Here is a 17,694-nt window from a genome sequence, read left to right as displayed (position 1 = left end):
TTGATATGGTTTTAAATGTTCTCACCAGCCTGTTTAGCCACTCGGAGTGCCAGTTTGTCTGGATGCCTTTCACAGTCTGGGACCCAGCACTGAGCTAAAGGCATGGCCTGAGGAGCAAAGAGGAGACATTCTAAATAATGCAGCCTAAAAACGCATTAGTGGTTTTGGTGGTCACATCACAGTGTTGGCCAGTCATTGCCTTTTCTTACACATGCAGCTCATTCTTATTCATATTCTTAAATGCATTCTTATTGAATTTCGGTGTTGTACTTGATAAAGTGTTTTTGCCTATCAGGTGTTTTTAGATCTTGATGCAGTCATCCAGTATAATTGCTCCTCTTCCCAGCTTCCTGGTCCATGTTGTTAAAGACCATAAATTTTTTTTACAATGATTCTGATGTACAAAGGATAAAACAATTCCAGAAATTATTCCTCAAAGGTACTCTGTGAAATTCTTCTTAGAGGTAGAATAATACCATTTTATTAGTAAAGACAGCTTTATCTACAAATAACACAAACCTAATTCTAATGACAAACTATAAATGAAATTTATTGGCTTATCTAATAAATAGATATATACCTAACCCAAAAGTCAGGTGCTAGGGTGGATTTCAGGTATGGTGTGATCAGGGCTTTGGCTCCATCTCTGCACTCTCTCAGATCTGCCCTTCCTGTGGTTCTATCTGTAGTCAGGTTGGAGTCCTGAGGAAAGCAGCCCACATGTTTTGATGCAAAAGCAAGGCCTTTGTGTTCCAGTCATTGATAAATGTCCTATGTTTCACTCTGAAATATCAGAATAAAATTTTGTAGCCAAGGCAATGCCCTACTCAGACTAAGTTACTAATGCCCATCCATGAATCAGTCACACTAGCAACATTCTCCTGCTGGACCAAATATACAGCAAATATAAAAATATGTTTCTTTAAAACTACTCTCAAATTCAGATTTCGCTACAATTCAGAGACTTCTTCCAATTATTATCACTAAGGTTTTTAAGTCACGAGTCAGCAAACTTTTTCTGAAAGACCCAAGTAGTACGTATTTTACGCTTTGTGGGGCAAGTGGCAAAATGGAGGCTGCTATGTAGGTACTTTTATAACCATTTAAAAGGTAATGACTGAAAAATGCATAAACAATTCTCATCTCAAGGGCTGCAACAACAACAAAAACAGATGAATGGCCAAATTTGGCTCCAGGCTGTAGTTTATTGAGTCCTGCTTTCGATCAATAACTAGATATTGAGAAGCAAACTGTAAACTAAGTGGAAGAATTTGGAATTAAGGGGAAAACAAAGGAGAAATTTATTTCTCTTTGGGAAAAACTTACATGTTCACATGGAAAAGGAAATTTTAAAGGACAATTATGATAAAAAGAAAACTTGGCAAATTTTGAGCTAAGATTTCCTCTTAATAAGATGACACTTCATTTTTAGAATTAGACTTGAGTGTATAGATTTAAGTCAGGCAGTAAATATCTTGGGCTTTGAGGCCACACCGTCTTTATCACGACGCTCAGACTCTGCCAGTGCCAAGTGAAAGCAGCCACAGACAATAGGTCCATGAGTGTGGCTGTGTTCCAATACAACTTTATTTTCAAAAACAGGCAGTGGGCTGGATTTAGTCCGTGGGCCTTAGTTTGATGACCCCTGCTTCATCGTCTCTTAGATTCTCTGACTGCGATTTAGAGATGCCACCAAGAGGTGGCTGGTGGTCCCTTCATCGGGTCTTTACAGCCTGAAGCACCAGATACACAGTTTCCTGCACTCTGTCTTAATAACATTAAAAACAATTCTACTTAACAGTTACATACAAATAAGGAAATTAAAGAACATGTTTTTAAAGAAATGTTCATAAGATCAAATTTTCAGAAAGTCCTCCGACGTATCTACAGCATTCATCAGTTTATGGCCCAAGATTTAAAATATATACATTTAAAGGTTATACACATACTCTAAGTGCCCTTTTTAGTCATCACTAACTGGTTATTATTAAAATTCTATATGTATAAACTTGATTAGACATTGTGTGGTAGCTAACCATGTTAGCTCAGCTTAGTCAGGCTTAAATTTCCTTAGTGTAGAGTAAAAGCCCGCAGTGTCATGCTTCCCTTGACCTTCAGAGCTCCACAGTTTGAAGGAACCTCATGGGAAAAGCCCTCGTAGCTTCTCACTGCGCACTCCGAGAACTTCAGCACCGTTGCTGTGGCTGCCCTCTCCCACGGTGCGCGTTGCTGTGCACATTCACTGACATCACCATCTCCCACCAGACCTGCTGCAAATGTTTCCCAATGATCACCTCAGTCTCAGGCTCTCCCTTCTCCAAACCTCATCCACACTGCTGCCAGAGGCGCCCCTCTGCTGGAAGCCCTCAGAGGCCTCCTGCAGTCTGTAACCTCAGGCACTCCCCCTCCTGCTCTGCCAGGCCACCTGCCTTTCTTTGCACATGCCCACAAGTCAAATCCCCCCATCCACTAATGCCGCTCCTTTAGCAAAGTACACAACACTTTCCCCCTATTGAAACTCAGCCTTGGGAGACACCCCATACCCTTAAACCCCAGGAAACCTTCTGTGATCTTCAGTCAGAATCAGGTGCTCCCACCCTACATGCCCAGGACCTTGCTTCCAGTTCTCCTTTCGTCCCTCTGGCATTAGAGAAATCATTGTGTACATACAAATCACCTGGATATCTTATAAAAATGCAGACACTAATTCAGCAGATCTGGAATGGGGCCTAAGACTCTGCATTTCTAACCAGCTCCCAGGTGATGTTGATGCTGCCCTTCAAGGACCACACCTGAGCAGCCCAGCCAGATGCATCTGTGAACTCCTCATGAAAAGGGTCCATTGCTACAACTCCCAAACCCCAGCACATGGCTTTGCTTACCAAGAAATGCTTACTACATGAAAGCTGTCGAAAAAGGTGGTAAGTGACTCTACCAAATCACTCTGGCCAATGACTGCCTTTTCCAAATTAAAACAGTTTCTCAGCCACATTACCTTCAACTTCTTAAAAGAATAATGACTTCATTATTTTTGGAAAGTGATATATTTATTATTAATTTTTAAGGCTAGGCAATGTAAGTACAAAGGAAATTATAAAAAATCACCCAGGATCCCACCATTCAGAAATAAATATTGTCAATATGTAGTAAACATCATTCCAGACATATTTTGCGAAAATTCAGATAAAAAGGTAAAAGAAGGAATAAACAGAAGGGGAACTTGGAGGAAGTGCAGGTAAAGGATACATATAAATGGGGTCACAGTACATGTCATTGTGATTTAAAAGTATTAAGTATAAATTTTACTTGAGTTTAACAGAGAAACAGAAATTGAAGTGAAACTGAAGGAATTGTAGAACTTCAGATGAATGGGTCTTCCCAAAAGATTTTAGTGTCTAAAAGATTTCTCTGAAGTTAAGAAAAAAAAAATAATGAAAAACATTAGGATGTTGAAATCATTCTTTTTAAAACAATATATTTCAATTTCAGACCATAGCTGCTGAAAAATCTACTCCCTGCTACGAAGAGAAGTAATCGGCATTCACGCTTCCTCCCAAGTACTGGCTCTGATCATGTATGTCACTATGACGTCATCGGGCATCCCGTCCCACGCCATCATCTCCAGAGGTGTTTAGTTTTGGTTCAACATGAAAACAAAGTCAATACTCACCACAAAGGATCTTCCCGTAGCTTCTTCATTTCTGAGCTTTGAATTTTGACTCACCATTTTGTTGCCTAAGAGTTTTTCTAGAAAGTGCATGAGTACTGTAGTGCCCAAGTTCATTCACATTTGAAAGTGTCTGTCGCCTTTCTCACTGAAGGCTGGCCGTACAATTGTTGGGTTATGGCTCTCATACTTAGGAGTTCGTAGACATTACTCTACTGTCTTCTGGCCCTGGGGGATGCTTTCATAAAGCCAGAGGCAGCCTGCCTTTTTCTCCTTCTAGGTGACTGCTTGCTCTGCCTGCATGGCCAGAGGAGACATCTTGCACTTATCCCCCCAGTCGACAATTACTAATCAGCGTGTGTGCATATTGGGTAGTGTTCGAGTGCTGCACGCTCTGGGAAATGTCTCCGTGCGGATTACTGCACATCAGATTCTGTTGTGACACGATGTGTCCATGTGAGCTTCGGATTCAAATCTTTATCTCGGGAAGTTGTCTTCTGCTTTATGTCTTAATATTTTTCCGGTTCTTTTCTCAGTGGGTTGTTGCAAATATCAAGTGAGTTAATGTATGGAAATCACTTGGAAGAGTGCCTGGCACTTATTTCAAAGTAAGATAGTACTGGGAGCAGGAGGAGCAGGAGGAAGATGATTCTCCCCCTCAGGAAAACGTGCCACGCCTCCCATATTTATCTCAATCTTTCTCTCATTTTCCTATCTTTGAACTCCTTTTTTTTGGAATGATTTCCTCTAGTCTGTCCACTAGATCTCATTGCATTTCCAACTGTTTTTATTCTTTTTTTATTTCTAATGTGGCTGTCCTCTCCATATTTATACATTTTATTTCATTTTTCAGAATTGCAAGCATGCTTTTAATCTCTTGATGCAGGATTATAATCTTGAATTTGAATTCTTATAATCCAAATAAGAGCTCTTTTTTTCCTTTTTAAAAAAACAGATCAATAACATTATCTTTAATTTCTTTGAGGCTATGAAAAATTGTCTTAACTCTCCATTTTCTTCATCTTTTTGTTAAGTTCTTTCCATACCTGTGCTCCAGTCCCATGATAACTCCTGTCTAACACTATTTATCTTTAAACAGAGCCATATATTGGTTGAACAATGAAAAGGGTCCACAGAGGGAGAGAGCCAGGATACGTGTACTTTCGCTCACCAAGCCTGTTATTTCTCTCAATTTGGAGTGTGTGTTCCCTTGGTTTGTGTGTAGCAGGTTGCCATGACTCACAGAAAAGCTCTGTTACGCTCCTTGAGTTCTGACCATCAAACTATTCCCTTCCACCCTTCCACACACACACACACAGGCACACACACTAGATGGCTCATGGGAAATGAGAGCTTGTCGCCCTCAGTTTCATCCTCCCCAGTTGCTTCATGACCTGGATCTTGGAGGGCATCTTTCTAGTGGCTTCCTCCCTTCTCCAGCAGCCTGCCCACACCTTAGATCTCGCTTCTTTCATTAAAGACTATTGGATACACCTTTCTGAGCTGACAGACTCAGTTTTACTGAAACCTGTTTCTTGTTCAAGATCTGAGGAGGTATCTGCTCTCAAATTACGTCTTGTTTTCATCTACAGTTCATCGAGTCTGACAAGCGAACTAGACTCTTTTGGTTGCAATATTCCAAGTAACAAATACCTAATCTGAAGTACCACAAGCTGTCCCTGTCAAAAGAAGTAAATAAAAGAAAGAAGAAAGGTAAGAAAAGGAAGAAGAAGGAAGGAAAGAAAGGAGGGAGGGAGGAAGGAAGGATGGGAGGGAGGGAGGAGAGTGGGAGGAAGGAAGAAGAGACAGAGAGAGAAAGGAAAAGGAATGTGTTGGCTTAAAACAGAGCAGTCTAGAGTGTGGATGTGGTGGCCTCAGGCACAGCTGGATCTAGGGGATTATATGGCATCTTTGAACTTGGTCACTAGCTTCACTCTGTTTCTTTATACATTGGAGCCACTGTTGGCTCTAAGACAACATCATCTTTATATCTTGTGAACTTGGAGAAAGAGCACTTTTCCCAAAGGCTTCAGCAAAAGTACCAGGGAAGAAGTCTGTTTGCCTTGCCTGGATAATGTGCCCACCAAGTGTTATGGCTGATGGGTTGGAGGATTCTGAGCAGCCAGCTGTGGGCCACTTAACCACCTCTAGGAAGAGGAGTAGGAAAGACAGGGACAGCCCTCCTCCACATATGGACTAGGCAGGATTTAATATACAATGCAAGACAGCCTGCTTTCCAAAGCGGGAGAGACGGGATGAAGGCCATCATGCAGTGTAAGGTTTGCTTCATGTTTTGTAGTTTGGGGTTGGAACCATTTTTTGTTTGTTTGTTTCATTGATGACATTTACTTCTCTGTTTTTTATACTTTGTCGCTTTGATTGGGTTTCTGCAGAATAACTTTGCTTTGCCATCTTTAACCAAAAGCCCTCTTTTCTTATTTTTGACTCCAATAATACTAACAGCACTTGGTGGTTTAAATATAATCCTTTCAAGGCTTATTAATTATTCTACCTCCCACGGTGAGAGCTGGGAGGATACAGAAGCGAAGGAGCAAGGGATATTTCCATATCACAGATTAAAAAACTGAGCCCCCTAAATTTTTGAGAGACTTGCTGAAGAGTATTCAGAGAAATCACGTGGCTGAGAGAATAACCAAATTCAGGGGCTCTGCTCCCAGCAAAGAGTTCTTGTCTCTCTACAACAGACTGCTCTTGGCCTTTCCTCCTAAAAATTACATTTCCAAATCACAGTAGTGTGAACAATATTTACACAGAAAACCTTATAAGGCTTTTAAGCAGCTATATAAAGGATTTCATCAGCTTGAACCACTGGATGGATAGATGGATGGATGAATAGACAGATGAACGGAAGGAGATTCATACACATATAGGGGTTGGCAAAATTAGGTTTACAGTTTTGAGTACAAAACACAGAGTCAATAAAACTATTGTAATAATCATAACCTGCACGCCTTTTTCCACACAAACAGCCATAAACCTACTTTTGCCCACCCCCCTACACATCGCTTGAGGAAAGCTGTTTTCAATCCATACAGCAAAGAGAAAGTGGAGTGCCGCTGCAGAGCAAGCCTGCCAAACTTTAAACGAATCCTTAAACGAACACACAGAGACTGCTGTAATTGGCACACTGTTTTAAGATGATAATTTGTTAAGCGCTTGAGAGTATGTTCTCTTTTGGAAAGTTAAATAGTTCCCCAAGATCTTGTTTGAGATGATACCTTGTGTAGCAAATCCTTTTCCATCGCAATCAGCACAAAGGTAGACTCCAGTCCACCCCATGCCTGAGTCATCTACACTCTGAGTTAAGGGTGCACAAGTCAATGCTGCTGCACTGAGATAACCTGCACCTTTCTCTCCCCAGCCAGAGCTCTCGGCAGGAAGTGCAAGGACCCTGCACAGGGCGCACGTCCTCACTTCTTCTGTCCCCATTACAGGATCGCGCTGTTCCTCTCCACCCACTGCCATCTCACGCCTCTCCCTGCTCTAGTTACATATTCCCGGCCCTCCCTTCTTCTGACAGCCCAGCTCACTGACAAGACTTCATTTTCCAGTTTATGGGCTACAGACACACACAAAAAAGTTAATGGAGGGTAAGGCTTTAACCTCAAAACTGGGAACACTCCATTGCAAAGCAAAGATCATTTCTTGGAATTATCCACTTAAATGTTTACAAGAAATAATTATCAAGTGTCCCAGATTGATTCACAAATGTAATTAATGAAAGAATTGCTAATAGTTTCCATTTGCTGGTTGGTTTTAATTTTACTGTCTAAAAATTTTTTTTGGCACCTCAACAAAAACCCATCCCATGATTAAAGGAAGTAAAGATTCGTAAAGCAAAAAATGTTATTGGAAGTCAAACTTGCCAGGGTGTACTGCAAACCCAGCTTAGACACAACCATTACACGATGCAAAAGTCATGCTAACAAAACAAAAAGAAAACAATTAACAATTAGCCCCAGTGCCACATAATTTTGGACTGTCAGGAAGAAGTGCGTCCAGTCCTAATTGATTTCTCCTTTGCTGTTTGCGGGATGAAATAAGTAACTGAAAATACCTTTGCTGTCTCAGACTTGGGAAGACATGATGAACTCTGGCTTGCCAGATTATTCTACAACATCTGAAGGTTTGCAAAAAATAAAACCAAACAAAACAGCTCTTGTCTGGTTTTCCTAGTCAACTTTAATTACTGTAAGGATGGGTGCAGCAGGATAAATGTTTCCTTTTCACTTCAGCGCTGAAAGAAACACAAGTGCTCTGGCTGCCTTTCATGTTAAAGCTCTGAGGTCTGCAGTCTATTCTTACTCACCAACTGGAAGAGATTTGTTGCAATGGCCAGTGCAATGTTTTGTGCTCAACTCCCAAAGTCCCAGTTTGAAGTTTGTTCTCTTCCACTTAAGGAGACATTTCATTTTTCCTTTCATTTAAAAAATGTTCTGAATGCGAAGTGACATTACAAGGACTGCTAGTTTGCCTAATATAAATCTGGCGTGTGGGACACTCTTCAGGCTGTGTCAGCAGATGAGGTCAGTTCAGCTAAACTAATCAGTGACCCAGCAGCCAGTTCAGGGAACAGTTTTAAGAACGTAACATGTGTATAAACCAAAGTCAGGCCTGAAATCTAAAGTGAAGGGAACAAGCTCTTGGTCTTAAAATGGCCCATGGAATGTAATCTTGTTAGGCAAATTTGAACTGGGCAGTTGTCCATAATGACCCAATGGAAAGTCAGAGAAAAATATCTTTGAGTGACCCTGTCCGGTCCAAGACCTTCTGCCTTTCTCAGCATCATTAGTGGCTGGGACTAGAAAACAGAGCTTGCTTGCGTCCAGGCCCCCAGTTACTCAGGCTACCTTGGGAAAACACCAGGTAAGAATCCACGTGGTCCATACAGTAAACATTCCTCACAAATCCCTAATGCGGTAGGATATTTGCTCCCAATTTTCTGGACAAAGCCCTATCGAGGAACACTGGATGAACTTAGGGGTTCCCAGATGGGTAGGGGGAGTGGGAGGGTGGATGAAGGTGTCGGTGAGAACTGGGGTAAAAAAGAAAGTTCTATCTAGGAACATCATATGAAATAAAGTTAATTCCCAATCATTCATTTTATGTTGGATTAGTAGAGGGATTGTCTCATAACTGAAATCCACAGGACCCTCCTGTTTTAGCTATTAGTTTGCAAAATAAATATTTTAATCCAAGTTTCTATTGGAGAAAAAAATAAATTAAAAGTCTACTCTTTTGTGGAGTTAACAATAGTAAGCTAGCCAAAAGGGAGCTAATGAGATGCCAGTCCAGGCAAGAATCCCAAATAACATAAACAGAATCATCTGTCGTCACTCAAGAGCGGGCTGGAGCAGTCCCACCAGGGCAAAGCCTTTCTTCTGACAATCCTATCAAAGCGGCATATTGGCAAGCATGAATAAATGTTTTCCTAAGGATTAAATGGGGAATGATGTAAAACCAACTCCCCTTAGCTGTGAGGAGAAATCTTTCCTGCTCATGTATCATTAACTCAACATTTGCTGTACACAAAAGAGAACATGCAAGCCACCCATCTACATAAGATAGAAAACAGACTGGCAAATGGCGTTGTTATCCTCACCAGGAAATGAAATAGGAAGAATACTGACCCTCTGCTTCCGAGATGAGGTGGCGAGGATGCTGCCCCCTGGAACAGCCCTTGCTCCTTGACGTCGCTGAAGCCTCCATCCTCAGCCAGGGGAAGTGGCGGCCTCTTCACCAGGCCAACGGCCTTCGATTCCGTTACGTGAATCCCATTGGTTTTCGTCAGAGAGCCCCCCACCCTGGCTGTTTCTCTGGATTCCACTGTCTTCTTTCCTGTAATAACCGAGGAAATGTTTTGTCAAAGCATTTCTTCTTTTAGGAATCACCATCTTTCAATATTTTTTTTCAATCTAAGAGCTTGCACAATTGAAAAATTATACATTACTTATAATCAAGTCTGCAACTCTATGGATAAAACCTCCCTGGACAAATAAGACCACACCCCTATTTTAGGCTTGGCATCATAAGTTCAGCAGGTGAGAATGAATGAAATCTCCTTCCTGTTAGTTTGCAGTCTACCTAAGGCAAACACTTGAATTTAGGTTTATGATCTACCTAAGTCCACATATATACTCTGCATCCCATACAATAACCCCTATTTGTAAATTTGCTCAAGTTAGTAATTTTTGATTCAAAAACTATTTGTTGAGTACTCTCCTGATGTCAGGCACTGTCCTGGGCACTTAGGATGCAGCAGCAACAAAACAAAAATCCTCACCTCATTTACATCCTACTAGGGATATACAGACGATAAATAATAATACACCGTAATGAATAAGGTATGTAAGATAATAAGTGCAAGGGAAAAGAGCAAAAGTAGAATAGTGGAGAAGGGTAAAGGTGGCTAGGAATGGGGTCCAGTAACAATTTTGAATAGGGTGGACGTGGTAGGCAGACCCTTAAAGGAGGTGAGGCACCTGGCCGTCAGATGATGAGGGACGGTGTTTCCAGCAGAGGGAAGAGCAGCTCGGAAGCCCTAGGGCAGGAGTGTGCCTGACGTGCTCAAGGGCAGCAGGAGTGGAGTGTGTGAGGGGGAAAGAGCAGGAGAGGTAACCAGAGGGGCAAGGCTGAGTCCTGGAGGCTAGCAGACCATTATGTGAACAGAGGGGTGCACTGAAAGCCCTATAAGGCTGGCTCAAGGGGAATAAGATGGAGCTGCAAAAAGATGTCCAGTCTGTGAACTGAAACATCTATCTTGTTTATGACTGTAGAATCTTAGGCTTATAACAGTTTCTTCATCAACCATTGACATCACGCTGCTACTATGCTCTAGTCTGTGATAATTTTTTTTTTCAAAGGCAAAGGGGGAATGAGCTTCACATAAAAAAATGCCTTTTGCGAACTTTTCCAAAATGACCCAAGACTTTCTTTTCTGCACTTGAACTGACAAAACAATGAAAACCAACAACAAAACCACCTAGTCTACTGCCATGACCAAGCACCTTGTTTCCAAAACACTGAATTTTAAAGCTGAAAGAAACCATAGAGATTGGCTAGTCTAACTTTCATTTTTCTGATGAGAATTGCGAACCCAAAGGTTCAGTGACTAGTTTAAGGTCACAGAGGCAGTTTGGGGAGAGCAGGACTATACAGTGGGAAGAGTGTAGGCTTTACATTTCATCTGACTTGGGGTCAAGTACAGTCCGTGTGACTTGGGAAGGCCTTTCAACTTTTCTCTCACCTTCCTCAATGGTCCCCACCCCTTGGGGATGTGGTGAGAATGAAATGATATGGCCTAATGACTTACATGGTGCTAGCACACTCGAAACCTAGATGTTATCGTCATTACTATTAATGGAATTCAAGAATCCTGACTCCTGGTCCCAGCCTCTCTTCATAGAACCATGCTACCTCAAATATCTTTACTACTGAATCACAAGGCATGTATTTTGTTTTAGATTACAAAGCATCTTTAGCCTGTGCCTATATTTTAGCATTTATTTCTTTTGTTCATTTACTCCATAAATATTTATTCAGCACCCACAGCTGTGGGCCAGATGCTCTTCCAAGTGCTGCTGGTCCAGTGGTGGACAAGATGCCCCAGTGTCATGGGGCCAGTGTTCTAGAGGCGGAACACCCATCCTCACAGGGGAAGGAGCTGCATGCAGCCCCTGTATCTTGACAACCTATGAGGTGAGCTGCCAGCCACAGGGGAGAGGTGCCCTGGGGCTCACTGTACTTTTGCAGGATCTCCTTGGTTAAAGTGAGCATGAGTAAGGATGCTCTGTGTCTGCCTGGCAAATATCTGCAGCATACTGCAGTAATTTTGTAATGGATCACCGGTAAACTTCAAAGGTATTCTACTTCCAATAGTATTACCCAACAGGCACAGTTCCGTTTCACAGACCTTTCTTTAGCACTTACTAATACTAGACCCTGTTTTAGGTTCTTGGGCTACATAAATAGAGAAAATCTCTTTACCTGCTGAAGTTGCTCAGTCTAGTAAGGAAGACAAGAGAAACAGGCACGTGTAAGGAGGGAAATGTAGTACAGAGAAATGCAATGGTTTGAGCCAGGTAGGGAGGACAGAGAGAGCAGGGGAGTTCTGAGGGGTTAAGAGTTGGTCAGGGAAAGATCCATAGAGGAGCTGGAGCCTGCAAAGCATTCTGAAGGGTTAGCAGGCAGCAAAAAAGGAGTTTTGAGAAGAAGGAACAAAAGCCTGAAGTCAGAGCCAGCCTCACGTGTGCACAAGCTGGACAGTCAAGCGGGTCCTGTACTTAGAAGGGCCCCGTGCTGGTTTGATGCTCCGCTGTGGCCATCTTGAGGTTCTGAACAATTTTTGAACAAAGAGCACCATGTTTTCATTTTGCACTGGGTCCAACAAATTACATAGCGGGTCCTGCACGAGGCTTGAAACAGCAGGATGGGAGGGTGTGGAGAACGGCAAGGAGTTCCACATTGCTGGTGCACAGATGATGGACAGGGGTAGGCAAGGGGAGTCGAGAGAAGGGCCTGGGAAGATAGGCTGGGGCCAGGTCACAGCACAGCAGTGCATACAAGGAGTCAGCAAACAGCTACCGAATCTGTCCTACCTCCTGTTCTGGTGCGGTCTGCAAGCTAAGAATGGGTTTTATATTCTTAAGTGGTTGGGGGTAAAGATCAAAAGAAAGAAATATTTTGTAACATATAATTACATGAAATTCACATTTCAGTGGCCATATATCAGTCTCTGGTTGATTTCCCACTAGAATGGCATGGTTGAGTAGGTTGATCCAAGACTGTGTGGCCTTCAAGATCTAAAATATTTACTATCTATCTGACCTTCTGTAGAAAAAGTTTGCTAACTTCTGTGTGAGGTCGGTGTTTCCCAAGCTGTGTTGCCCAAAAGACAGATTCCACAGCCATGAAGATTTCTGAAATGCTGGGTTGAATTAAAACGAAACAGGTTTCTTTACAGATGGCTTCACCAACCCTTTAAATACACTCATGTGGATTGCGACTCTCCAAGAGGGAGAGAAAGTAGGCAGACTTATTTCAGCACTGAACACTTTTTCCAAGGAAAAGCTATTAATATTTTGCTAAAATGTTCCCTGGAACTCAGTTTGGCAAACACTCCTTCAGGCACAGTGAGGGTTTTCAGCAAGATGATGCAATCTGATTTCTGTTTGCTTGCTGACCTCTTGTCCCTATGGCACACACAGAAAATGATTTTTCATGGTCCATGAAAAAGATAAAGCGATAAGACCACTGCTCACGGCCACATCTGGTTGGGAGGTTGGCTTCCCCTGGCTCTGCTGGCTGCTCCGAGGGCTGAGGGTCCTTGGGTTGACCCACTTGCAGGCTCTGGCTGTGAGCAAGATGGGAGGGCTGGAAGACCAGGGACAAGGCAAGAAGTGATAAAGGCAGAAAGGCAGTGGCAGGAAAGGAGAACACAGACACAAGAAGTGCTTGTAAACCCATTTAGAAAGCCCATTGTTGAGGCTGAGGGCCGGGGAGGTGATGCTGGTGACAGGGATGGGTGAGAAGGTGAAGGCCGCACCGAGGTCCCTATCTGGCTTGAATAACCAGGGCAGGGTTAGCAACACTGTCCCCCTCCAGCCAAAAGCCCTAACTGGAACACAGAGCAATGAGACCGCTGGTCCTGTCAGGATGACTGCACACACGTCCTCCCCTCTCATGTCCTTAAATCAGAAATTCTGAACCTGGCACCACACCTCTAGCCCTGCCCATGGCAGTGTCAGTTGCAAAGGGCTTCGCACCAGAGGGAGGAAGGCACCCCTGTCTTGCACAGTCACCTTTATGATGACCCAATAAAAGATGCTTTTTCTGAACGACAGAGGCTCGGGAACAAGCCCAGGGAGCTCCTGTACAAGTGACGATGATCCCAAGGCTAGAACACTAAAATATATTTTTTAACTGGGCATTTAAAATGACAGTGACTTTTAACTGCCATTGTCCCCGGAGTGCTGACGCCACAGGGGTGAAGGAAATGGTGAGGCTGGCCTGCAAATGGGGCGGTTACAGGAACCCAGCAAACAGGTGCTTTGGGGCACTTGGAGGCATGAAGGTGGCCTCAGTGCTGGGATGTGACACTGCAGATGGCACCTCCCAGAGCACAACTGGAGCACTGTGGCCAGGGGCCAGGCGGCCCGCGGAGGGAAGGCGCTAAGCCACAAGGGTAGCCCAGAAGATGAGGCTAGGGCGTAAAACATCCATCTCTTCAGTCGCCTCCACAAACAGGTGACCAGATCAGCAAGCAGCAAAGCTCTCAGGGCGAGCTTCCAAGAGTTAAATGCCTTAAACATGGATGTGGCATTCGGGCTCAGAAGCAAAACCATCCAATAACAACTGTTTGGTAACTCAGCTCTGCATCCTGTTTACAGGAAGTGGCCCTGCTCCTGTCTGCGTCTGACCCCACCCCCAGCCTTGAGCTGCAGATCCCATCCCCTCTCCTCTGGTGGAAGACCTGGCTCCTGCAGCTACCAAGCCTTTCTGAGTTAACTGGTCTGGCATGCCCCCCACCCCACTCCCTCCCCACACACCCTGTGTGGGACATTTGACAAGTTCCTCAGGTGACTGTCATGTGCAACTACAGTTGAGAAACATAAGTTGGATGATGTTTCTCCCTTGCTTAAACCCTGCTTTCCGCTGCCAGCAGAATAAGCCCAGGGCCATCCCCCGGCACCCCGGCCCCGTATTGCCTGTGGCCTCAGCTCCCTCCAGCTTCCCTGGGGTTAGTGACCTTTCAGCCACACTTGCCTTCAGGCCCTCTGCCACCCAAGATTGCTCCCATCTCCGGCCTTGCTGTCCCTTGAGTGTGACACTGATCCACAGATGTCTACATGCTTCCTTCCCCTCATCACGCACATTTCAACCCAGGTGCCACCTCCTCAAGGATACTTCCAGAGCCAGGAGTGAACCCAGATTCCTCCTGTCACAGTTACTCGCCATGATCCCATTGTCTTGCTTATCTTCTTCGAAGCACTTGTCAGAACCAAAATTATCCTGTTTCTTTGTGTTCCTGTTTATTGTCCATCTCCCCTCACTGGATTGTGAATTCTTTGAGGACAGGACCTTGGTGGCCTAGAATGGTGCCTGGCACTTTGTAGGGGCTCAGTACATTTCTAACTGACTGACTGTTAGAACAGAAACAAATTGGAACATCAAGGTAAAGTGAGTTGCCTAATTATAAACAGTTGTCCCTCCATATCTGTGGGTTCTGCAACAGCACATTCAACCAATCCCAGATATAAAACAGTCAGGAAACAATGGTACGGTGTTCTTGATGTGTGCTATGTTATTAGGCCCAAGATGGTTGCATCTATAGACTTTTTTCTTATTGTTTCCTAAACAATACAGGAAAACAAGTATTTGCATAGCATTTACACTGTGTTAGCTATTAGAAGTTATCTAGAGATAATTTGAAGTGCCCAAGATTGCATATCTTATATGCAAATACCACGCCCCTTTATATAAGAGACTCGAGCACCTGCACATTTGGGTATCTGCAGGGGCCCTAGAATCAATCCCCCATTGATACTGAGAGACAGTTATACTCCAGGACAGCACCACCGTGTGACACATGCACTCTGCGCTGCCTGTCTTTCCTTTCTCCTTGATTCTGCCTCTTCAGCAGTATCGGGGATCACTAGGGGCCACAGGACCCAGGCAGGAAATGAGCGTAGTGGGCGGGGGCACACGGGGCACAGCAGATCCTGTCCTGGGCCAACGGGGGCACACACACACGCAGCTCCAATCATTCTAGTGGCAGCTGCATAGAAAGGGGGCCCAGAGCTGCCGGACCTTTTGATTTTTCATAAGAAGTCACAACGCTGGACTCCTCCGCGAGATCTACACCGAAATGCCAATGACTAAAAGATAATGCTTGAGTGGAAACAAGCAGGGCCCTCAGGTGGTGACTTGTGACCTTCCGTGTCTGAGCTCACGTCCCCTCCTCTCTGGAAGGTGACCCACGCCTCCTCGGCAGTCCTCGCACGGAAGGAGGCCAGGTCCGTCAGCCCCCGGGAGGGTGGCTGTCCAACCTTTTGTCACAGAGAGAAATCATAAGTTTATTATATGATTCAATATAAATGTACTAGATAATAAATTTATAATGTGGCTCTAAACACCCATGTGTGTCTGAAGTAAACTCTCCTGAAGCAAAACTTACCTTTACTGTCTGCAGCGTACCCTGATATTTTCCATCACATGCAAGTCTACTTCATTTTTTTAAAAATGCTGACGTGATCCACTAAACTGATTGTCATCCCACTAATGGGGACGTTACCTACAGTTTGGAAAACGCCTAGCGTGCCCTGGACTGCATTTGTTAGGGATACTCCTTAGAATTCCAGGTTTTCAGCCTCTCTGTTCCCAGGTGTAGATCCCTGCTAGCAATTCTGTGAGCGCAGGAAAAGCCCCATTCAACTTTTGCTTAATTTTTCCATGGGATCGTGGGTATTTTCAAAGAGCCAAGCTTAGTGTACATTGTATGAACCTTAAATATGCATAACAAAATTAACACCTTTTTAAACAATACTTTAAAAATCCTTTCTCCAATATAGATAATAAACCCATTCATTAGAAAATACTTAACCTAATATTCTCTTTTTACCAAGTAATGACTTTTTGAAAGCTGTGATATTTAGGTACTCTTTATAAACACCCAGAAAAATATATGAACAAATATATGAACAAGGATTTCTTACCCAGCTTCTGTACAAAATTAAGTCTTAGCCACCATAAAAATCATGTGAGGTTTGAAAAATTATGTAAAAATCGCTTTTGTGTGCAAATTCAAGAGACATGCCTGCCCCCAGGTTTTAAAGAGTGTTACTTGGCCTTACGCTCCGCGGGAAGAAGGGTCCTGTCTGGCAGCAGAGCCCCCTGGGAGGCCGCCCTGAACAAGCGCGCCCGGGCGCTGCTTATTCTTCTGATCTTCGCAGGGTCCACTGGGGGTTTAGGAAAAGAAAGGCAGGGGTCCTCCTCTGTGGTGGGAAATGCTGGGGCTTTCGGTTTCTGGAAAGAGAGTTTTCAAACGGTTGGCATGAGTTTCTCCGTCCCAAATAAGTTCAGCACCCTGGAGCTGGCTCTGACCCTCCCGAATGAACGCAGACAGAGCTTCCTGTCTGGCCGCACCTGCACCCGCCCACGCCCCCTGGGACCTTGTGGCTCACTGGCCTGTCCGACTCAATATGTTGTATACATAACACTTTTTCATTGTTCTTGCTAAATATATTGTATTATATACTCTACTGTTCTGCCTTGTTTGTGTATCTAAAATAAAACAAAAACAAAACCAATGCTAGCAGGTATCTGTATAAAAAACTAAACATCTTGGTGGAGTATATTCAATATGCTTTGCAAATTTGGGATTCAGTTCAGCTCAGACAACATTTATTGGACACCTATATGTGTCAAGAACTATATGGAATGTAAATACTACCTTTACACATTTTGGACTCCAAAAAATACTTTTTAATGATATAAAAATTTTTAAATAATTTACAGTTACAAAACATAAGAGCAAGAAGTTGTCTTGGACTTAGGATATAAATATGTTTTATTTTCCATATCTCCAGAATTCTGTGCTGATATCCTTAGAAAAAAAACATTGCTGGCAAAATTCCAGTTCCCTAAAGACTTTTAGAAATACCTGCACCGAGCACTGTGCCTCCCGGAGCACCTCTGGTCTAACCTCCAGATGGGGGAGGCCTGAGCCAGGGCCAGGGCTGCACGGAGACCCAACCTTCACTCCCAGTGCTGCCTGCCGGGCCACCCTTGTGCTCTCCAACTTGAGCACGACCGTCTGTGTGTGCAAGAGCGACCTTATGGCAGCAAGTGCTTTTCAGGTCTCTAACCAAAAATAATCACGTTCAAGCTCCTCAAGTTACTTACATAATATGTGAAATGTGTGACTGTCAATCCAGCAGGTTAGTCAACAAATATTTTAACTATCCGGTATGAAATTCAAGTCAGATAATTTGGAAAACTGGGTGAAG

The 17,694-nt window shown here is 43.6% G+C and overlaps 1 protein-coding gene and 1 long non-coding RNA gene across 4 annotated transcripts in view; one reads left to right on the top strand and one right to left on the bottom strand.

Moving 5' to 3' along the window:
• The window catches only part of LOC118500298, a 48,711-nt gene extending 43,295 nt beyond the window's left edge, over positions 1-5,416 (top strand). The window contains exons 3-4 of one of the 2 annotated variants that reach the window (XR_004902860.1): positions 3,490-3,658; positions 5,260-5,416. This is a non-coding gene — a long non-coding RNA (uncharacterized LOC118500298). Of the gene's footprint in view, positions 1-3,489; positions 3,719-5,259 lie in introns of those variants that run through there. The other variant, XR_004902859.1, reaches the window with a different exon arrangement.
• The window catches only part of ARMC2 (armadillo repeat containing 2), a 104,419-nt gene that overhangs the window by 73,618 nt on the left and 13,107 nt on the right, over positions 1-17,694 (bottom strand). For both annotated transcript variants that reach the window (XM_036024545.1, XM_028510012.2), the window contains 2 exons: positions 16,540-16,711; positions 9,319-9,526 (listed from right to left, as the gene is read on the bottom strand). In XM_036024545.1, coding sequence (XP_035880438.1) covers positions 9,319-9,526; positions 16,540-16,711 — 380 coding nt within the window. The remainder of the gene's footprint in view (positions 1-9,318; positions 9,527-16,539; positions 16,712-17,694) is intronic.

This window comes from Phyllostomus discolor, chromosome 4 (genome assembly GCF_004126475.2).
Source record: "Phyllostomus discolor isolate MPI-MPIP mPhyDis1 chromosome 4, mPhyDis1.pri.v3, whole genome shotgun sequence".
Classification (NCBI taxonomy): Eukaryota; Metazoa; Chordata; class Mammalia; order Chiroptera; family Phyllostomidae; genus Phyllostomus; species Phyllostomus discolor.
The sequence above is the reverse complement of the archived record's forward strand: the minus strand, read 5'-3'. Positions and strand labels throughout refer to the sequence as shown.